Consider the following 23604-nt stretch of genomic DNA (forward strand, 5'->3'; position numbering starts at 1 on the left):
TTTGTAACTAACGTTTACCGTTTACAAATTTGTAATGAAAATTTACAAGTTTGTAACCATATGTTACAATTTTGTAAACAACATTTACAGACTAAATAGAAAATTATAACATGTGATTATACAGCCGTAACAAACTATTATCCGTATTTTTGTAATTTTTGTAAAATTCCATATTTTTCAATTTTTTTTTAAAATTTATAGTACTAGGTATAATTTTTCCTATTTTTTATAATGAGTAAATATTTTTTTCATATACAATAATATTTAAATATGAATATGAACTATCAACATGAATTTTTGTAAGGGCATTATATTTTTTTTTCACTCATCTTTGACAATATATAAGTCAAACTTCCACTGTATTTTAGAGCTAATGGAGTCAAAATTGGAATCCAAATTTGCCCAGATAATGGTAAATTTTCCTAAATATTCTTATGTTAGGTAAGTCAAAAATTTCAAATATGTTAAATGTAAATTAAATAAATATTTGTCTCTAAAAAAATAATATATATTTACATTTTTTTAATTTGAGGTTGTCACGTTTCTCATAGAGTTAGTTTTAATCGTTGACTTAACAACAGGAAGTTAAGGGCGAAAAAATCTACTACTTAAGTAGTTTTATTGTGAAATATTTTATATGAGTATTTAAATGTAACAATTGTAACTACTTGAGTAGTTTTATTGTCAAAAATTTTACACAAGAATTATAACTACTTTAGTAGTTTTGCAATCACTATCCCTTTTAGTAATATTGGTTATTTTTTCCTTTTTTTTTTTTGGTTATATAACTTGAAGTAAAATATTCGCATACCCATTTTATTATATGACGTTATCATCTTTAACTAAATACGTACATAATTATGAAATGAGTTCTTCCATAAAGCTGCTATATTATTAAGGATTCTTTGGTAAAATGACATGTTTTTTAAAATTATTTTGTATTCTAGTTAAATTTTAATAATAATTTGCAAAATGATCTCTCATAATTTAGACAACTGATCGAAAAATTCAAACAGTCGGTCGAAAATTTTAGATAGCTGATCGAAAAATTTAGACAACTAGTCGAATTTTAGACAGATATCATTTTGTAAAATATGATCAAAAGTAAACAAAATTACTTAAAAAAAAATAATTCATTTTCACCGATTTCTCAATTATTAATTATCTAGGTATCAAAATTTTAGTCACCATGCATTTGCATGAAAGTATATATTTACTAATCAAGGCATCCCTAGAACATGTCATAACTCGTAACTATAAATTATAGCATTAGACGTGGAGTGACTACTAAATCATTGGGAGTTTGACCACAAATTAAATTTCACAAGAAAAAGGCAAAACCACATCCACATGCATGTCAAATAAAAAATATACATCGTAATAAATTTATTCAATTTGGCCATTAAAAAAAAAATCAATTTGGCTATTTATATTTGAAAAACTTTGACTTGTTGTGACTAGTACCAACTCTAACGAGCAACTTTATATAAAAGAAATCGATAATCGAGTTTTTACCCTTCGATCATCGACACTCCACAACCTAAAAGCTTTACTATTGCAAGTTGCGAGATTCAATTTAGTTTAGAAAATAACAAGATATAACATTACTTAATAAAATAATTCCTATTTTTTATTATAAAAAATTTGATTCCAATAAACTAATCATAAATAAGAATAACTTTTAAATAATGTGAATCACATGTGTTGTAATCATTCCTATTCATTTGCATGTTTATTTTATTTAGGCAAAATTTGGCCTTGTTAAAACTTTTAAGAGCAAAATCTAGTAGGAAAAAGCTCAGGAAGGAAAAATGAGTGTCAATGATATATCATTGATAATAGTATCAATACAATGGGATGGTCAGACTACCATACATGATAAGAGTCCAGAGAAAGTGTCAATTTTGCTAAAGAGTGAGCTACTCCATTGGCACTTTTGGGACAATGAAAAAAAGTAATGTCAAAAAAATCATTACAAATTACCATGATATCTCTAACAATGTGACATAAATAAGGGTTGTCGGATCGCTTGTGTTGGATTGCTTGAACAACATAAAGACAATCTGATTCCACAATGACATTCAGATAATTCAAACTTCTACATAACTGAAGGCTTTGTAGAACTGCCAAAGTTTCAGCAATTGGAGGCTTGTAAGAGGTCCTATGAGTCCAAGTAGCTGAGACAATAGAGGTATTGAGGTGGTCTTTGGGCCATTCCAAACCCAAACTTCCCCACATTACTGTTAATCGCAACATTTGTATTAAGTTTAATCTTAGTGGCAGGCGGGGGCTCCAACTCTGGGTGATTTGGTTACTATAGGGAGATAGTGTGGCCTGAGTAGAGTTAGCATTTGTATATATTTGGAGGAAATCAAGAGCCCATGGAACTATCATCACATCTTGTAGCAATTTGTCCTCATTAACAAATTTATTTCGGCGAAACCAAATCCTCCAAATGATGCTAATGACTTTCTCAAACTACCCTTTAGATATGCACGTCGAGAGGCCAACAAGGAAATCGTAGAAATCAATATAATGTTTATGAGGAAAACAAACCATAGTATTGACTTCCTTTATGACGGTTCGCAATGTCGAGCAGTCCCAAAGGGCATAGAGAGTGGTCTCTGGGCCTTTCAAGCATAAATAACATATATCTTCCAAATGCATCCCATGGTGTCGAAGATTGGACATGGACGATATCCAATTGTGGGACGCTTTCTAAAGGAAAAGTTTGATTTTCGAAGGGAGGCATAGGGACCAAAGTTTTTTTCACCAAGATGAAAAGGCCATTAGAAGTTTCATCTTGTCCCAACTGAGTCCTCATGATTCCAAACTAGACAATCCTTGTCGCTGGATGGACCCCGAAGATAGAAGGAATTGCCTCCACCTTTTCTTTGATGAAAGATTGAGTAATTAGAAGAACATTCTAATCGCCCGTTAGAACCATGAGTGCGTCTACTATAGATGAATGTGGTAGGGCTCTTGGGGAGATGGCGCAGTGGCCCCTCTTGGGATCCAACGGTCTAAGTATATTGCAATATCCTTCCCACTTCCAACTTGCCATCTAGAATCACTTTTAAACAAGTCTCGCCCCCAAAGGATTATTCTCCAAATGTAAGATGATATGTTATGGGTCTTAGTATTTAAGAAGTTATCGATGGAGTGGTGGAGACCTTTCATAACTTGAGCCACAAGAGAATCTGGATAAGAATAAAGACGCCAAGCTTGTTTTGCAAGGAGGGCTTGGTTGAATAAAGAAAGCTCTCGAAACCCAAGACCACCCATGCTTTTGTGCCAACACATTTTCTCCCAAGTGCACCAATGCATTTTCCTTTTTAGTGTCATCACCTCACCACCAAAATCTAGCACATAACCTGTGAATTTCCTTGATGAGAGAGGAAGGGAGCCTAAATAAGTTCATGGAATATGTTGGAATTGACTGAATAACTGTCTTCAAAAGAATCTCTTTCCCCATGCAGAGTAGAATTTAGCTTTCCAACTGAAGAGCTTCTGCCAGATATGGTCTCGTAAAGAATGAAAAAGACATTTCTTCGTTTTTCCTGCAAAACAAGAAGGCCCCAGATATTTTTCGTGACACTCGACCACATTTACTTATAGAATAGAGGCCAAAGATGCTATGTTTGCCTTTGAAATTTTAGAGCTAAAGAAAACTGCCCATTTTGAAAAATTCACCAATTGACCTGAAGTTGCACTATACTAGTTGAGGATCTCTTTAAATCGGCCACAATTAGCAGCTAATGCTTTGAAGGAAAATAGACTGTCATCGGCAAAAAATAAATGAGAAATGGACGGGCTTGATCTACCACTTGAATACCTGATAGTAGCCCTGCATCACAATTGTAACGCCCTGGTTACCCCAGAACAGTTACGGTGAACGGTGAACCGGAAATTTGACCCGCTACCCGAGTCCTTTGGTTAACAACGTGATCTAAGTGTTAATATCAGGTTAAGGTGAAAAACCAGTAAAAAGGGAAAGGGTACATTTCATTAAGTAATTAAACTGCTCATGAGCCTTTCAAAATATTTACAAGTAGTTCGTAATACAAAAGAGTCACTACAGTTTCAAATTTACAATCCCCGCCGGCCTAAGCGGCAAAAGTAGGGTAAACCCCTAGTCCCTCTGAGAACTCCTTGACCGTGGCAGTCAAGCGGCCCTGTATGTACATCACATCGCTCAAGCTCTCCACTCAAGGCTGGCCAGCTTTTCCTTTCCTTTACCTGCACCACATAGCACCCATGAGCCAAGGCCCAGCAAGAAGACGTAATAAAACATGATATAATATTAACAACGATCATAATAACCATTCAGGACTATCAGTCCAACAAACAGGTGACAATAGCCAAAAGTCACAATAACGAGCATCGCTCCCTCTAGCCATGTGACGATAGGGTCACCAGGGCTTAACGGTTAAGTGATCCTTTCATATGTTCGATCAGGACAGGTGCATGGTGATTAGTCACCAACATAACCTTCCTCACGACTCTAGAGTCGAAGCTATGGACAACGTCCCTTAGCCACGTGACAAACGGTCACCGGGGTCATATACCTTGGCTATAGTCTTTTGGTCGTAGACCAGGCAAGCGCTTATAAGTTCATCGACCTTAGGGCCGGTCCCGCATTAATGCCATAGAGCCATTCAATGCGTGATCATCGACTTTAGAGTCGGTCCCTGACTAGTCAGTGTCTCAAACAGGTAATCAGCATTCACTAGCATTTAATATGCAATCCACGTTCACGTATATCAACCAACATGCTTCAATATCAAACCATGCATGTCATATACTTGTACAGGGTGCAACTGTACTCATACACTATTTTCTTACCTCAGGTTCGAGCGAGAAGTATGATAAAGACGACCCCTGAGAACGATCGATCTTTTAGTTCCTTAGCGGTTACCTAATCACAACCAATTATAACCTCCATTAATGAGAATCCACAATAATAGGGTCTTAACCTAAGCACCACCCTCGGGACCTCGAAACATGCCCACACGGTGAGTAGATTCGATCTCGGGCCTTAAGGATTGAAACCCCAGGTCAAAAACCCTTAAAAACACTAAAAACGGGGTTTGGAAGGAACAGGGTAGCGCTACAGTGCTTAACCCCTAGCGCCACAGCGCTAGACTCAGAACCGCCCAAGTGCCTGAAAGCCTCCTGAGGAGCGCTATAGCGCCCTAGGGTGGGCGCTGTAGCGCTACCTCCAGGCCCAAACACCCCTGAACCGACCTTCTTCAACTTCTTTGATTCTAACTCGATTTCCAAGCTTCCAAAGCCTATTCTTGATGCCAAATAAACCCAAAAACCATCCTAACACACCCCAAACACCACAAGCATGGGAACCCTAGCCAAAACTCCCAACAAAAACCATGAATTCACCCTATTAAACTCAGCTGCAAAACAAAACCAAAACAGAGCAAACCAGAGAAAACCATGGTTAGAAACTTACCCAAAGCTTGGCTTATGATGGTCTTCAATGGTGGAACACACTCCCAAACTCCCAAGGCTTGCTTCCTAAGCTTGAATCCTCAAAATTGGTTCAAAAACCACAAAGAACAGTGAGGAGAAGAAGGTACGGGAGAACTCTAAAGTGTACTCTGTTTTTCCATCACTTTTTCTCAGTTATCAAAGGTTATATCTATCCTTGGGGTGAAATGACCATTTTACCCCTAGGTCAATTAGTACTTTCTAAAGGCTCCCGAGGGCATTTTTGGTACTTTCCTCTTAACTCGTTAATCATAATTAACGCTCTCCAATTCCCGCTATTCACAATAATCTCAAACACCAATAATTCACAACCCGTTACCCTTTATCTCCCGGTAACGCTCTAGTCATCAAAATCACCCCGAGACTCAACCCAAGTTCCGACACTTAAACCTGTTGTGACTAAACCGCTAATCAATATTCTACGATCGTCTCACGTCGAAAAGCTCGAACCAACCCACATCATAATGTGGTCTCAACACATAACATCGATATGCATACAACTAGCATTATATTATAATATAATTCTCATAAACATGCATAAACACATTTAATGGCGTAATTAAGCAATTATGGCCCTCCCGGCCTACTATCCCGGCCGTTAACCATAATAGGGAACCCGGGGCATTACAACAATCACGTCTAACAAGTACTGAGAGGCCTTCGACATACCAAAGAAACAAAAAAAAAGGGAGAGAGGATCTCCTTGTCTAAGGCCACTCTCTAGAACAATATTTCCCACTATTTCACCATTTAAAATGATAGAGTAATTAACAAAAGAGATAAACAAGCGTATACTTTCCGAATCCACGATTCATGAAACCCCAATTTCTTCATAACATCATAAAGAAATGACCATTATGCTCTATCATAGGCCATAGACATATAAAATTTGAACGCTAGAGCCTCTTGTTTACCTGATGAATGTCGTTTTAAGGCATTGACGCACTCAAAGCCAATCATAGCATTATCTGTGATGGGACGCCCTGGGAGGAAAGCACTTTGTTCTTCAGATATGACATTGCCAAGGATCTTCCTCATTCGATTAGTCATAACTTTTGCAATGATTTTGTAGATAACATTGCAAAGGCTTATAGGCCGAAAATCTGTTGCACTAGATGGGTTATCAACTTTAGGAATGAGAGCAATTATTGTTGAGTTGATTCTTCTGAGACAACTGTCACCATTGAGGAAGGAAAGCCTGACCCCACAAACATCCATGTCCGCTACATCCCAGAATATTTGAAAAATCCTGCATTCAGGCCATCTCTGCCAGGATTAGTATTAGGACTCATTTGAAAGAAGGCATGTGTAATGCCCCAAAATCCTTAATACAATTTAATGGCTGGATTAGTAGGCCGGGAGGGTCATAATTGTTTATTTATGCCATTAAATGATTATATGCATGTTTATGTGAATTATATTATAATATAATTTTAAATGCATGCATGTGGGTGGACATTTGGTTATTAGGACATTTTGATAATTTGGCCTGTTGATGACATATTTGTATATTTTGGTGCATATTGTGAGTTATGGATGAGATCCCATTATTTTCAAGATATATTCGAGCAATTCGGCATGAGACGGTATTATATTATAAATTAGCGGTTTTGTCATAACGGGGTCAATTATTGGGATATTGGATAATGAGAGTGTTTATTTGAAGATGAATTGGGAGTTATTGAGACCAGGAGGAAATTCTGGGAGTTTTGACTATTTTGTCCCCGATGGTGTTTTTGGGATCCCGAGCATTATGTTTTATTTGAGGTTACTTAAGCCTGAAGTAGTTTGTCAGATAGAAACCGTACGTTTAAAACACTCTCTCTCCCATTAACCTTTGTGACGTTCGTGGCAATTTCGAAGAAATTTTGAGTTCTAGGAGTCGGAATCACGCGAGGATCGAGGCATAGAGATCCTAGGAAAGATTAGAAGCTTATTGACTGAAGGATTTAACGAGAAACAACCCAATCAAAGGTAATCTAAGCTTTAAGTTTTGAGTTTTTAGAGTTTCTAAGCTTTGAATTGGATTTTGTGAATTGATGAGTTTTTGATTCGTTTGAGCCTAGGGATTTAATGATTTTGGATCATTGGGAAGTTTGAGAACTTTGATTTTTTTATTTGGAAGTGATTTGGGTATGTTTTTGGAAGGTTTAAAATGAAGAAAAATGAGGTTATGGCAGGTTCTTAGGTGGGGGCCACGGCCCTGTTCTTGGGCACCACGACCCAAGTTCGAAGAAGCAGGAGGTGAGGTTTTGGGCGTGTTGGGGGCTGTGGCACTGAGTAGCGGGTGCCGCGGTGCTTGCTCCTTATGTGGCTGGGGGCCGCGGCTCAAGCTTCTAGGGCCACGACTCATGAGTGGTTTTGAGGCCAATTGGGTGTTTTGATAAGGGGAACTCAGTTTTAGGCCTTGGGGTCGTTCATACTACTCGGATTAGTGGGATTCGATGTCCTAGATGCTAGATCTTGGTTCGGGAACCCTTGTTATTCAATTTATTGATGGTATCCCATATTTGGTTATGACTAGGTGACCGCTAAGGAACTTAAAAGTTGATCGTTCTCAAATGTCGTTTTTATATTAATTCTCGCTCGAATCAGAGGTAAGAAAACTGTTATGAAAAAATAGATTGCCTCAATGGAAATGGGTAAGAATATTACAATTCTATGCAATAATATTACAAATAAATATAGATTGATTAAATAAGGTTACAACTCTATAACTGAAAAATTACAAATAAACAAAGAAAATGAAGAAGATGATGAAGAAGAAGAGAATAGTGATAATACAACTCTAAGTAAAAGATTACAAGTAAAATAAAGTGTTTGGACCAAAAGAAAAGATTACAACTCTTAAACAAAATATACAAGTAAATAGAACAAGAGAATAAGAAGAAAACAATAGAATAAAATGAAGAACAGAAACACAAGTAAACTCTCACTTACACAACCTAAGTGAAGAGGGTTGGGGATCACCAACTTGAACAAGGTTTAAAACCTTTGTCCAAAAGCTTATTTCCCCCTAACTCAAGCACTACGGGATCTCTCTCAGATATTGGAAATGCTTTCTGGAATTATCAAGCCTCAAGGTGTTTCTAGCCAAGTGCTCTAATGGATAGAAATGTTGTGTCTTTCAAGTGAACTATAGGCTCCTATTTATAGAGTTTAGAGACACCCTTTGAATTTCAAATTCTATCAACCCCCATGGCTGTTACCAATGTTTAATTGGATTAATATAGAATTAAAAATGAGATTTGGGAGTTTTTTGAGCCGTTCAACAAATATTGAAAATATTGTCAGTTTTGGCCTGTGGCTGCGGCCAGAGACATTAGTGGCCGCGGCCACTACTTTCTGTCCCATTAGCCGCGGCCACTGACCATTTTCAGCACTTAAAAATGTATTGTTTTTCCAAACGGTTCCAAACCCTCCCAAATGATTTTGTAACCCCCAAAACACATTATTGGGGTCAAAATCATATCTCTAACAGTCATTTCACATATGACTTTATGAAATTTATCTCAATATTGTGTAACACCAAATTTACACAATAAAGGGTAATATTTGGAAGTTACAAATTTGTAACACCCAATATGTTACATTATTTGGATATATCTCATATATCTAAATATTGTAACTCTCTATTATATGTTACAATATGTGACACTCTTTGTCATATTTATTTAATCTAAAATATTATATTATAATATAATATAATATTACATTATATTATATTATAAATAATATAACAAAAACTGCACCCCATATGTGACATGCATGATTATTCATGAGACATGTTGAATGTTTAAATGTGGACATGGATTAATTATTGAATGTTTAGCAAATCTTGCTCACTTGTGCATGGTACGCACTGAATAGTCAGAATTGGCAAATGTGTCAGTATCAACTGTGAAGCTGTGACTCATTAGTCAAGTTCGGCAGTGGTACTGGGCACTGGTCACATAGTGCTGACTCATTAGTCAGGAACGGCCTTAGCGTGTTCAACACAAGCCAATAAAGATTAGATCTAATCGACATCTGCATTAAATGACTTAGAAGAGCGTTAATGCCGGACTGACCTCAAGTTCAATGAATACTATAAGCGCTTGTCTAGCCAAATGCTAGTTATTTAGAGCCACAGTGACTATTTAGTCACATGGTTGTGGGTACCGAGCCCCGTGTGACTTACCCAACAGTCACTCATTTGTTTAACTAGTGACTTACCCAGCAGTCACTCATTTGTTTAAGCTAGTGACTTGCTCGTCAGTCACTCATTATGGTTTACCAGAACCTCAAGTGTTAAATCACTCATTTGATTAATAGCTATAAGCTCCTTCATGGTTATTGTAAACACAAAGTGATATTCACTCATCTGTTCAGAGCTATAAGCTTTGTATGATTATCATGATCATCATTTGATATTATATGTTTGCATTATTGTGTTTTCTTGCTGGGCTTTGGCTAATGGGTGCTATGTGGTGCAGGTAAAGGGAAAGAGAAGCTCACCCAGCCTTGAGTGGAGAGCTTAGGTGGTGATGTGTACATATGCGGCCGTTTGACCACCACGGCCAAGGAGTTCTCAGAGAAACTACGGGGTTTACCCTATTTTTGTCGCTTAGGTCGGCGGGTTGTAAATTTAAACTATAATGACCATTTTGAGTTGTAAATAGCTTGTAAACATTTTTATGGGCCTATGAACAATTTTATGTTTTAAATAAAATATATTCTTACCTTTTGATTTGTTTTCCACCTTAACCTATTAATAACACCTAGAAACACGTTTTTAACCAAATGACTCAGGCAGCGAGTTAAATTCACGGTTCATCGTTCACTGTAACGGTCTTGGGGTAACCAGGGCGTTACAGCATGTGTTAACATCCTCTTTAGTGAAAGGTCGAGTAAGCTGCTCATTCATAGAAGGCGAAACTTGATTGGGAATGGCATTAAGGACCTAGTCTAGAGTATTAGTGGACGATATACTAGAGGAAAACAATAGCTTGAAAATGTCTTGAATGTTTACTTTTATTTAGTAATAGGAATAGTTAATGAGGCCCCGTGAATTTGTGAGAAAACAATGAGAATATTTTCCCTCCTATTTTCTTAGGTATTTCCATTAATAGTAATCAATTTTTATTTATTTTATTTTGTTTTTTATTATTAAAAATTAAAAGACAAATTTATCCAAAAAAATATACATTTTATATAAAGGGAAATTTAGTCATATTAAAACATTTCGATTACTTTTCCTAATTATGTAAACAAAATAAAATGTTTATGATTCTTTTTTTAGCTAGTTTAGTAAACAACATAAAAAAAATAATGATTCCGATTCTTTAATATTTTATTCCCTTCTCATTGATTTATTTCGATTACGATTATAGTTTAGTAAACATGTCATAAGAAAATACAACTCTATATAGTAATAATTATATATACACTTAAATTTGCTTTCTAATTTTTATTCACTTTGTATGAGACTAAGTGTTCGTAAAATTATATAACAACTCTAAATAGTAAATAAATATGCAAAACAAATTTACATAAATATTTTTGAAATAATAATTATTAAGAGTTCTCATTGTTATTGTTATTATACTTTTAGCTAAATTTTTTTTACCAATACCTTTAATTAATTATATTTTTTAATTAGAATACAATTAATTTAGTCCTAAAATTATATTTTATACAGAATTTTTACTATATATGAACAAGATTTGTTACACATAAATAATTAAGTGTTGTTATTTGGCATGTGTCCAACACCACATGAGGTAATACCTGTGATTGGTTAGCGATATTCCATAATACTTATTAAATTCAAATAAATTAGACTCGATATTAAATTGTACGCCAGGAGTGGTACCTTAGCAATTCTCTAAATAATTGGTGTTCAATTTAGCTAAACATTCCACTAAAGATAAGGAATAACTTTACAATTTTGTCAATAAAAAAATGGAATTGCTTTACAATCCAAAAAGAGAGAAAAGAAATTTATGGAATAATGCTGCCAGATATTTTATAAATTTTCTAATAGTATGTTTAATAAGATTATTTTATTCAATAATAAATTAAAAAAAAGATTATATTCTCTGCCAGATATTTAGGGTGTTGAATTTTCGGGAATTAAATTGCCTCGAAATTCAAATAATACGTGTACTGTGTTCAGGCATAACAGTACACCGTCACCCACTCCCTCGAACGTGCTTCGTCCGCTTTTTTTTTACCTGTCTTTCTTTGTAAATTCAACGAAAAAAATCTCGCTCTCAACTCAGATATTTCTGCCGAAGAATCTCTTGCTCTCTCGGAATCCGACCACGCGCCGTCACCGCGCTCTGCTCTCTACTCCTCTTCGGTTTCAATCTTCTGGCCTACTTCCGATCTGGTTCACCACCGGAGAGGAGACCGTCGAAAACACTCGGCGGAACTGGCGACCACCGCGATGACGGAGCCGCCGGAAAATTGTCTCTCGTCGTCAGTGAAATCCGGCGAAGTTCGTGCGAGTAGTTTGCAAGAGGCTGTCGGTGAGAATGGCGGTGGCGAGAAAGAAGTGGAGAGCAGAGATTTTAGTGACGGTGATAGATTAGGAGTGGAAAGCGGAGAAGATAGAATAGGAGATGGTCCGATGAATAACAGTGGCGTAAACTCACCAGGTTCGTCTGGTTTGCTTGTTGATTGAACTTGTGTTTGGTTAGTGAGAAAGCGCAAGAAAATGAATTTACTTTAGTTTTGTTTAGAAATTACTTTGCTGAATTTGGAGTAGAATTTTTAGGTGAATTGTGCAGAGAAATGTATTGAAACGTTGGAGTATAACTAACGGAATTGAAATTCAAAATTGTGGCGAATTGATTCGATTAATTTTTTTACATACACGATACATCTTAAATATATATTTTTTCATTATCTTTTAAAATTAAATTCCAGGAACTTCTGACAGGAGTGGCGTTAAGATAAACACATTGCCAACGGAAATATCAAATTTTGACAAAGTAGAATCGAGTGCAGGTCTGCTTAAGTTAGAAAGGTCGAAAACTGAAAGGCATAGACATAATAACAATAGCCTACGTTCCGAAGATGCAACACAAATCTTTGATGACAAACTTTCAGTTGAGCAGAAGGTACAATATACCAAACACGACTTTCCTATTTACTGTTTTTTAGTCGAAGCTACTTGCCTACTTTTGTTTTTATTATTTTGTGGAAAGAGGTATTCTTTTTCTGTGATCTAATAATGCTGCCTGTGTATAGACTTTGTTTTTATTTTGAAATTCATGATTAGCCCTTGTTTATTAGTTAATGTGGCGCTGTGCCAATTGTAATTAACTAACGATTTATGAGATATATTACCTGTTAGAAGCAGTGATTGTTAACCTTGTAGTCTCTTGTGTAAAATCTCGGTATGTTAATGTTGTGTTGTGGTTCCCCACTACAAATGATAGGGTTTTATTCATTAATTTGTTGAATGTTGGGTCCATGCAATGGTCCAGAGACCTTTTCATTGAGAATTTGTTGAATGAGGGGCTGGTTAGCATTATTAGATGGGGTTATTCTGCTCATATGAAAACTACTCAACTACATAGTTGATACCCATAAAATTGTATAGTTGACGAAGCTATATTATGCATAGACAGCATTATGCATTGTTGATGTAAAATGACATAAAGGTCTGTTCTAATATTGATATTAGATCTAATGGAGTAAACTAGATTGATCCTGGCAGTATATCTTGAGTTATTTTTAATGAACTAATTAAAATTTGTGCAGATTAAATTGTTGAATAGAATAGCTACTTTGAAAGATGATGGAACTGTGGAATTTGAAGTTCCAGGAGACGTTGATCCCCTATCACTTACTTCTGGACCCGAACATACTCACACTGAATCTATTGATTATGAGCCTCCTGAGGCAACTGACCTTCAATATATACCACCACTGCAGATTGTAATGCTTATTGTTGGCACACGTGGAGATGTTCAGCCATTTATTGCAATTGGCAAGCGTTTACAGGTGACAAGAATTTTATCTTAGTCAGAGTCTCTTTGCTTTATCTTAGTCAGAATCTAATATATATATTTTATTTTACTAATGTGATACGGTGCAGCAATATTATCCTCTGAAGGCATATATGTAGCATGAAATTAAGGATCTTAAATAGTTGTGATATATGACTTTTTCTTTTGAATTTCCATTTACCTGTTATTATCATAAGATGTGAATGAAGAGCTAATATTTATCTTTTCACTAATGATATTAATGAGGGAGGTCTATATTAATTGTTTGTATGCAGGACTATGGCCATCGTGTTAGATTAGCAACTCACTCAAATTTCAAAGAGTTTGTCTTGACAGCTGGATTGGAGTTTTACCCTTTAGGCGGTGACCCAAAAGTTCTTGCTGGTTGTATGTACCAGTACGCAATATTTGTTTACTTACTTGGTCCTGCTATTGAAGTGAAAAAGAAAAATAAAAAAGAAGAAACAAAATTAAATAATAATAATAATAAAAAAAAAATTCCAGAGCCAAGTGACATTCCCCTGAAAGTTAAAGAAGCTTGTTTATTGGACAATCGATTTACGTGCATTATTAATGTCTCACTGTGTGCTGAGTGTCCCACAAAACAAGTGCAGTATTATATTGAAATAATATATAACTAAGTCCTCCCTGTTGTGAATATAGTCGGACCTTTTGCCAAATAATTAGGCAGTAATCTATGTTCATTATTCAACTCAGTTTGATTTAAAAATTTTATCTTTCTGCAGATATGGTTAAAAATAAAGGTTTCTTGCCATCAGGACCATCTGAGATACCTGTGCAAAGAAATCAAATGAAGGAAATTATATACTCTCTACTTCCAGCTTGTAAAGAACCTGATATGGATTCTGGTATTCCGTTTAAAGCAGATGCAATCATTGCAAACCCCCCAGCCTATGGTAAGCTCTTCTTATTTATGGGTTTTTTTTCTTCACATGTAAATGTATTTATATAAAAACATTTCTATCCAGGAATTGTTTTTTTAAAAACATCTTTTTCCATAAGGATTTATATTTCAATTGTGATCTTGAAGTTAAGCAGATTTTTTTGGGGGAAGAGAGGGGAACTTGGAAGCATGTCTATATTAGAAATGAATTTTGTGAATAAGAAATAGGATGGGCATTATAAACCAAAAAAATCAAGCTGTCTGGACAGGACTTGTACTTAGTAAAGCTATTGAGGAACTTTCTATTGCTTAGTATGCTATCATGACAAAATAACAGATCCACAACAGTCAGAACAATACAAACTTAGTTTATGAAAAAATAAAGTTTGTATTGTTTCAACTGTTTAAACAATGTTATGATATGATTGAAATGGAACTGTTAGGAAATGGTTTTGTAAGTCTCTATCCAATTCTTAACCTCTTTAAAAAAAGCACAAAATAGAATAATTAATGCGTATTGTTCTGTTAGGTGTCCATCTTTATTGCCAATTTTGTTAAGATTTATAAATATGCTAGATGGGAGGAGTTTATAATTGAATATTTTGGTGAAAATCACGATAATGCCTTCTGTGAGTAAAATGAGATACTTCATAATTGATCAGAACAAAAGAAACTATATTTAGATACTTGTGAACTGGTTAAATTAAACTTCTACGCTGTGTTGTTTGCTGATTTACAAGTTTATTCTGTCATTAGTTTTCTATATATTAGTAATTTATGTTGTTCCGATGAGGAGCCATTTTAGATTTCTTTGTTTATGTTTCTCAAGATACTTATGTTTAATAAATGCTTCTTTAGGGCATACACATGTGGCAGAAGCACTAAAAGTACCGATTCATATATTTTTCACAATGCCCTGGACGTAAGTCTTATTTCAGTAATGGGATCCTATAAAGTTTGTTTTGTTTTTACTGTTGTGGATAAAGATTTTTTAAGTGTCCATTTTTGGGTTCAATCTGGTCACTCTTTAAATAGTTAATAGAGATTATAATCTGTACTGTTTTTGTTATCTATTCCCATCAGCCCAACTAGTGAATTCCCACATCCTTTGTCCCGTGTCAAGCAACAAGCTGGATATAGAGTGAGTCTTTGATTATTATAATTATTATTATTAATACAGACATTTATGATAACTGCCATTCTATTGCATTTTTTCTTCCAAGATCTGTTGTATCTTCTAATGTTTTTTATGCTCACAATATCTAGCTGTCCTATCAAATTGTGGACTCTTTGATTTGGCTGGGAATACGGGACATGATTAATGATGTTCGCAAAAAGAAGCTGAAACTTCGTCCTGTCACATATTTAAGTGGCTCACAAGGGTCAACAGATTCAGACATTCCTCATGGATATATATGGAGTCCCCACCTGGTTCCCAAACCAAAAGGTGGTTGCCTTACATTTTGATATTCTTATGTTAAAAGTTTGGGTGCTTTACAATTTAATATTCTTATGTTAAATTTGGTGATTTTGATGGCGTAGTGGTGAATATCTAAATGGTGTTGCATGTGATTCCTTGTTGTTCATATGCTATCCTGTTCTTTATTTTCATCTTTTCTGTACTTGTAATGAATAAGCATAATATTATTTAGCTTAACCATTTTTATAAATATATTCATTAATTAATTTGCAGATTGGGGTCCAAAAGTAGATGTTGTGGGTTTCTGTTTCCTTGATCTTGCATCAAATTACGAACCTCCAGCGGAACTTGTAAAATGGCTTAAAGCTGGTGAAAAACCAATTTATATTGGATTTGGTAGCCTTGTGAGTTTCTTATCTAAATTCTCTTATCACTAGGCTTTTTTGTTTTGTAACAAATTTTATTTTACTTCAATAATTTTTTTAAATGGGATTTGAAGGGAAAAAAAGAGAGGAGAAGCTTTCCCATTTGAAAGAAGTTCCATTAAGCTTTCCCATGTGGCAAAGTAAAATTTTCCAACTTAATCGGTGCATTTTGAGCATTAATTTCTCATTCACCCAGCATTTTTTTTGAGATTATAAATATGTAAGTTTGATGTACTGATCTCAATGTACTCACAAGCCTTCACTAACAGGAATTGCATCTCTTCAAAAGTGAGCTTGACCATTTAAAATGGTCTAACTACCATTTTTTCCAATAGTCTAGTCCAGTTAGCGCGTTACTCTTATTCATCTATGGTTAAGACTTAGAGTTTCTTATAGTATTCTGGTTGCTCGTCCTCCAAATGTATAGAATGACCATAATTGTGCAACTTTTTGGACTTTACTCTTTCCTCTCTTGAATCAATTTTATGTTTTTTATTTTTAAAAAATATTGTTATTTTGTGTGGCAAAAATAGAATAATAAATGTTCATCCTTTTAATTTTTTTTCTTCCCCTTTTTGGTTTTGTAAGCCTGTTCAAGAGCCAGAAAAAATGACCCAAGTAATTGTGGATGCACTCGACAAAACTGGACAAAGAGGGATCATCAACAAAGGCTGGGGTGGCCTTGGGAACTGTGAGTTTTTTGTTCGAGTAAGCTTAGTATAACCTATCTCACCTGTGCACTAATCTTCTTCACTTGGTTTTTGTTTACTACTAGTGGCTGAACCCAAAGACTCCATATACTTGCTGGACAATTGCCCTCACGACTGGCTCTTTTTACAATGCAAGGCTGTGGTAAGGCCTACTTATTTTGTTTTATGGCTTCCAATTCTGCATTCTATCCACAGTTTGAATTTGGTCTGTGCTTTTTAATCAAAACAAGTTGGTTTCTCTATTTCTTAGGCTGATAAACACAAATTTTCTAATAATAAAAAAGTGAATAACAAAAAGAATTAGAGAAGTGGCATTCGAGGGAACCTTGACCTTCAAACAATAATTATTGGTATTTCGGAAATCCAACACCTCCCAATACACACAAAATTTGATTTGATAAAATAAAGACCAAAACATTTCATTCAATTAGTTCTTGGTGTTTAAATTATACATACATTAACACTAAGTACTAATCACCCTAAAACTAAGTAGCACATACCCACCACTTGTTCCATGACTAACTATGATAAAACAACCAGCGGTCACAATTCCCTAATAGAAATAAACAACCCACGACTACAACCTAAAAACTTAAACTAAACGGAAAATAAAAATTAGAAAATTGCGATTAGTTTAAGTAATACTAGTAATATAACTAATTAACACAAGGTAGATCATTGTCATATTGATGTATGCTTAGTTTTCTCCGGCATCCCTGACTTGGATGGTCTAGAGTCTAGACCTGGCAATAAATAGCTGACAGAATCTATTGTTTGGGATTTTGGGTTAACACTATGAGTTAATTTCCCCACCAATTCTCTTGTTAGTGATACATCGAGTTCCATTTTGGTTTTTAACATCTCATGGAATCTGTATGATTTGATGATCTAACATCAGGTGCATCACGGAGGTGCAGGAACAACGGCTGCTGGTCTAAAAGCTGCGGTAATGGCTTCGGATAAATGATGCATATCTGTATTTTTTTTATTTCCTTGTTTTGCCTCTGCCTGATTCACTCGTTCACCCACCCCTTTATTTATTTAATCATTATAAATTGTCCGGTTATGGTGTTTTTCATATTACAGTGTCCCACAACCATTGTACCTTTCTTTGGGGACCAACCTTTCTGGGGAGAACAAGTACATGCTAGAGGTGTAGGTCCTGCACCTATCCCTGTAGATCAATTTTCACTTCCAAAGCTAATTGGTGCGATAAAATATATGATCGACTCCAAGGTAATTGTTTTTGGTATTTTGCTTAACTAAGATTTTGTTATCTTTATTTATTCACATAGCAATGATTCCAGGTGAAAGAACGTGCTGTTGAGCTCGCCAAGGCCATGGAGGATGAAGATGGTGTGACAGGAGCAGTGAAAGCCTTCTTTAAGCATCTTCCTCGAAAGAAACCTGAGCCAGAGCCAGAATTGGTGCCACCAACTTTTTTCTCTATAAGTAAATGTTTCGGTTGTGCCTAAATCTCAAGTTCCCTGTTGACTGTCCTTTTTCATTGATTTTACCTGGTCATAATGTTACAGTTTTTACAATTCTCCACCTCTTTTGATGCCCCAAAAACATTTATATATTATGTGCATCTGCATTAGTGTTGCGCATTAGGTTCTCATTCCTACATCATAATTGTAATTATATCTATTTTTGTAGTCAAAATTCATTCAGAGAAAAGCAAAAGTTGGTTTTCTTTCCCCCAAAAAAATTTGCGTACGTTTTTCAGGCTTAATGTTTGTCTTCCCTACAGATCCATTTTAGTGGATCAACCATAACTTGTCTTGTGATGCTGCTTTCATGGACAACTGTGTACTCAGTATGTTCAAATTCTCTCATGACCATACATTTTTCTGCATACCAAAGTTGCAGTTCCATGCAGTCATTGATGGGTAAGAATTTTCTCTCACATGATCATTTAAGAGATGTGTCTTTGTATTTTGGTTGAGTTACATGTTACCATAACTGATGTATGTATATATATAATATAGGCAAATTTTCGGGTGCACCCTTTGGTGTATTTGGCTCTGGGAAGTATTTTTGGCGAATTTCTTTTTTATGACTCTGAATATTGTAGTTATTTACAACTTCCTGCAAAATTTTCAGGAAATTTAGAATAATTTATATTGCCGAAAATAATGTTCAAACATGTTACCTTACACGCACATAAAAAAATTAGTCATGCGTGCAACAATTTGTTTTGAACTTAGTTTTCGGCACTCTAAATTATTCGGAATTTTATGAAAATTTACAAGATGTTCTAAATAACTACTATGTACACGGTCATAGAAAAGAAATTCAACGAAAATACTTCCGAGCCAAGGGAGTGCACTGGTGTGCCCCATTTCGGGGGTGCACAGGAGAATTCCCTTATAATATAGTCATATCTTACGAAGATATTTATATTTTATAGTCATATCTTCTCTGTAGAAAGAACCTTTAGTCGTCATCATCACAGATGAGTGCTGTTGTCGTTTTGTGGTGAAAATTGAACATTCTAGTTGTTCTTTGGGTGCCACTTACCGACTCTTTACAACTAATTACAGGGATAGAGTTTTGATTGACTGGGGAATCTAGTCTAGTATCTCTTTAATTCTATGTAACAGTTTAACTTCTTTAGAGTGTAATTATAACAATCTAATGTTTCTTTCTTTCACCTTCCATGACTTCCTCACTTTCTTTAAAACTGTTGCAGAAATCTCAAAAGAGTCAAAGCCTGAATTCTCTCTCTCTTTCTTTTTCTTCATTGAAAATGATGAAAAAAAAAGTATGGTAAACACCACTCACACACACACACTAGGGAATTTATGTGGCTCATGCAATGAATGCTGTTACATTTAATGTTCTCTTTGCTCAAGTACTTTGACCCACCACCACCACCAGAGAGCTCAATGATCCTCAGCAGCATTATCTTCTCTGTATTTGTTTTCCACCCCATTTTGTCACATTATAGCCACCCAACAAATCTCGCATGGTTTTTTCTAACCATACGAACCTTCCAAAACAAAGAGCTCAGAACTACGAACCCCAACCTTAACCCCAACTGTACACAGTTTCACGGTCCAATCAGTGAACAGAGTGATAGAGTTGTGCAGTAAAAGAGTTAAAGATTCCACGTTAGATGGAAACGCAAACGAGGACTTTGAGTGAGTTTTGGTTGGCGGTCCTTGTTGGACAAATAACAACCGTCGGATTCGTCTACATCGAGATTAGTAAAATCCAATTCCAAACCAGGTTGATGCAAATGCAATGTAATGTAATGATCAGGTGGCCACGTGTGAGGGAGCAACATGGAGCTTTAACGTATTGGATTCCATTATTCAACAGAGAGTGACGTTGGGATATCAGATCACTCATCAGTGCATGCGAGGGTAAAGGAATGGGGGATGAGAAAAGTGACAAATTGCATGAGATTGGCGGTGGAAGATAGGCAAGAGACCAAGGACCAGTGGCTGGTTATTTTGCCCCATAACTATTTATAGAAAAGCAGAGGAAAATGAATGAATCTCAAGGCAAATCACTACTGAGTTCCAGACCAAGTGGGGGGGGGGACTGAATTTAGCTTTAAAGTCTCCCAATCCACATTGGCCATTTGAGATATCACAAACCCTGATCGTTTTAAAGCTTAGCTCTCTTACTCTGACATAACTGATGACTTGTATTTATTCCACACACACACAACAGCATCTCTCTCTCTCTCTCTCTTTATAAATATACATATATCTATATTTAATTAACCACTCACTTACAACTTTCTTAAATGTGAAGGAGAAACAGAAGGGACCACTCTATTAATCACACTGATCTTCATTTATAAGGTGGTAACAGAGTGTTTTGCCACTTACGAGAGAAGTGATTAGAGAGCCAAGAATAAGTGGTGATTAGAGAGCCTCAGTGTAATTAATGCTTTTAAAAAAAAAAACGTTAGAAATGGAATTTAAAAAAACCGTGTAGAACTAGAACCCCTGAAAAAAAGAAAATGCAATTGTCAGAGAGATAAGTGGGGAAACTATACTCCAATACGTCTATGCAGCCTGTTGTGGAGTGATTGGTGAGAAGTTTTTATTCGGATTGGAAAGTGAAACTTCTCTCTCTCTCTCTCTCTCTCTTTTTCTTATCTTATTTTTTTTTCTGTTTCCAACCCAAAAGCCCATACATCTTTCTAACTCGAAGCACTCTATTTAATAATTATACTTACTTGCCAAGACTTTCACATTTTCCAACTCTTTTAGAAGGCTTCTGAACTACCCTTTTTTCTACTAGACTTTTAGATCAGTTCAAACGCCAAAGTTCCAAGCCAATCTACACCGTTCTACTCCTTTCTTTCCCAATATTCCCCCAAGTACCATTTCCACAACAACTCTATTCTTCTTCAAATCATGTTATTATTGCTTTCACATTCATAATTCTAACTCTATTTGGTGTCCTCATCTGGTTTTTCTTGTAGACTTCTAAATCAAATTCCATCTTTTTCCTACTTTCAGAAACTATGGATGACCAAGAGAAAGCAATCCAAGTCGGAGCAAGCAATGTAGAAGACACATCATCAAGAGTGTTCCCTTGTCTGTTCTGTTCAAGAAAGTTTTACAGTTCTCAAGCCTTAGGGGGACACCAAAATGCCCACAAAAAGGAAAGAACAGCAGCTAGAAAGGCCAAAAGGGCATCTGAATACACTTCATCACACCCCCATCAAACCATGGTTTTTGCTCCAAATCAACACATGGGCCTTCTTCATCCTCCAATGTATATAAATTCTCATGCCTCTAACTTCCGCTATTTCCCTACTCCTACCACCACAACTCACCAATTCTCTGATCGGTTCGGGTCAAACGGAGCACCCAAGTTTGAAAACTTGGTTTACTATGGTGGGAGTTATGCTTCGCTCGATAATGGCTATTCACATGAAGAAGATGAACAAAGCTTCTTGAATTGGCAGAGAAGCATAAGATGTAATGGCTTTGGTGGAGGTGGATCGTCGTCTCAATATGGATCTCCAGTGATGAATATTAGTCATAATATTGCCAATTGTGACAAGGGTAAAGACCCAAAACTTGATCTTTCTCTCCATTTATAGAATGGTGGATATGGATATAGTATAGCGTGGGTAGAAAGTTGAGAATTTTGCCTTATTTAGAGAGATGAGTATGAATAATAAGCATTTTTAGTTTTGGTACATTAAATTGTTTTGTTTTGTTTTGTTTTCCGTTTTGATGATCAATTGTCCTATTGGAAAGGCAGAGTTTGTCATTGATTAATGATTGTTTTCATGTTATTACACACTAACTTCGACATAGCTAAATCTCTTCTTTTTGTTAGTATGTTGATTTCGAACCTAATGTTATTGAAAATATTAAAGAAAGTGGGAAAATTAGATTATTTTTAGAGAATTGTTAAGCGGTACTACAGGTGTCCAACACCACAAGTAAATAAATATCGAGTCTTAGTTATTTGAATTTAATAAGTATTATGGGATATAGCTAAAAAATTATGAGGTGCCAACAACTTATATAGTGTTGGACACCTTAAGGTGCCAAATAGCAATACTATTGCTTCTATTAGATTTTTAGGTAATTGTTAAACGGTATTACTGGTGTCCAACACCACAAGTAAATATCGAGTCTTAGTTATTTGAATTTAATAAGTATTATGAAATATAACTAAAAAATTATGAGGGTGTTAATTCATGTAGTATTGAACATCTTAAGATGACAAATAGCAACACAATTGCTTCTACCAGATTCTTAGGTAAAATGTTATAGTGTTTCATATTTTGCTTTTTATCCAAAATGATTACGGTTTTGTCTTAGAAGGGCATCTCTTCTATAAACTTCTCATAAAATCTATGAAAGGACATGATATTTTTTTCTTTTCTCTTTTTGCCGGTTAAAGCTAGACCTCTTTTCTTTTGGTTCTTAGTTACTAGATAGAATAGTACTTCATTAAAGCAACCATACGACACAAAACATTGTGATGCGACATACTCAAATCTTACCTAAAAGTGTAAATTTGTGTGTACAATGTTATTGGAGATGGTCATGTCATGTCATATTTCAAATTTTTTTTTATAACATTTACATTTTTTTTTTGGAGAAATTTAAAACCACATCATAAGGGAAACTAAATCCTATATCATATATCATATTTAATATATATATGAAATATTTATGAATGGTTAATAGTTATAGATGGGTACTAACAATTATAATGACGTGTCAATAATAAATTATCAATAGGTAAATATATTTTTTTTCTATATTAATTTCGAATTTAGTTATTTTTTTTTGCCATAATTAATGGTGTTTTCAACCAATAAGAAACACTAGTTATATTTAGAAATTGACATACATTTAAAAAATAAATTTTTCTACAATATTATATTTTTATAATAAATACACATTTTTTATCAGCTAACTCTTCCAAAAGTTTGAAAAAATTAAAATTTACTTTTAGAAATATTAATTAACAACTATAAATATGAACCATTGATCTTAATCCAATGTTTAATATTAAAGTAATCATTAAGAGTGCACCCATATATATATATATAATCTAATTTTTGGATTATTTCACATTTTTTTTTTCCAAGTATTTGTCACTCTCTTTTCCATTTTCTCACGTGAATGTTCGACGAATGGTGTTA

The 23604-nt window shown here is 35.1% G+C and overlaps 2 protein-coding genes across 4 annotated transcripts; both read left to right on the forward strand.

Moving 5' to 3' along the window:
* The first annotated feature begins 11664 nt into the window (after positions 1 to 11664).
* On the forward strand, positions 11665 to 18522 carry LOC133783420 (sterol 3-beta-glucosyltransferase UGT80A2). 2 transcript variants are annotated; one of them, XM_062223055.1, is made up of 14 exons: positions 11665 to 12146; positions 12499 to 12611; positions 13258 to 13500; positions 13781 to 13892; positions 14252 to 14422; positions 15268 to 15331; positions 15493 to 15550; positions 15676 to 15856; positions 16103 to 16233; positions 16843 to 16945; positions 17030 to 17106; positions 17863 to 17910; positions 18051 to 18200; positions 18272 to 18522. In XM_062223055.1, exons 1-14 carry the CDS (start codon positions 11936 to 11938, stop codon positions 18437 to 18439), a joined length of 1830 nt encoding a protein of 609 aa, XP_062079039.1. In that variant the 5' UTR covers positions 11665 to 11935; the 3' UTR covers positions 18440 to 18522. The 2 variants fall into 2 exon arrangements, with proteins under 2 accessions (XP_062079039.1, XP_062079033.1); XM_062223049.1 differs by having other exon boundaries at positions 11666 to 12146; positions 12418 to 12611.
* A 151-nt stretch (positions 18523 to 18673) lies between these two features.
* LOC133783438 (protein LATE FLOWERING-like) lies at positions 18674 to 22340 on the forward strand. 2 transcript variants are annotated; one of them, XM_062223062.1, is made up of 2 exons: positions 18674 to 18856; positions 21449 to 22340. In XM_062223062.1, the coding sequence occupies exons 1-2, from the start codon at positions 18754 to 18756 to the stop codon at positions 22036 to 22038; spliced, it is 693 nt and encodes a 230-aa protein (XP_062079046.1). In that variant the 5' UTR covers positions 18674 to 18753; the 3' UTR covers positions 22039 to 22340. The 2 variants fall into 2 exon arrangements, with proteins under 2 accessions (XP_062079046.1, XP_062079055.1); XM_062223071.1 differs by lacking the exon at positions 18674 to 18856 and adding an exon at positions 18874 to 21306.
* Positions 22341 to 23604: the final 1264 nt, after the last annotated feature.

The sequence above is a fragment of the Humulus lupulus genome, chromosome 1, assembly GCF_963169125.1.
Source record: "Humulus lupulus chromosome 1, drHumLupu1.1, whole genome shotgun sequence".
Lineage (NCBI taxonomy): Eukaryota > Viridiplantae > Streptophyta > Magnoliopsida > Rosales > Cannabaceae > Humulus > Humulus lupulus.

Bases quoted from the DNA above. Each gene is read 5' to 3' on its own strand.
- LOC133783420 (XM_062223049.1), top strand. From the start codon at position 11,936: ATGACGGAGCCGCCGGAAAATTGTCTCTCGTCGTCAGTGAAATCCGGC. The intron at 13,893-14,251 runs GTATGTACCAGT...ATCTTTCTGCAG, and splicing joins CCCAAAAGTTCTTGCTGGTT to ATATGGTTAAAAATAAAGGT. The intron at 15,857-16,102 runs GTGGTTGCCTTA...ATTAATTTGCAG, and splicing joins CCTGGTTCCCAAACCAAAAG to ATTGGGGTCCAAAAGTAGAT.
- LOC133783438 (XM_062223062.1), top strand. From the start codon at position 18,754: ATGCTGCTTTCATGGACAACTGTGTACTCAGTATGTTCAAATTCTCTC. The intron at 18,857-21,448 runs GTAAGAATTTTC...TCCTACTTTCAG, and splicing joins TTCCATGCAGTCATTGATGG to AAACTATGGATGACCAAGAG.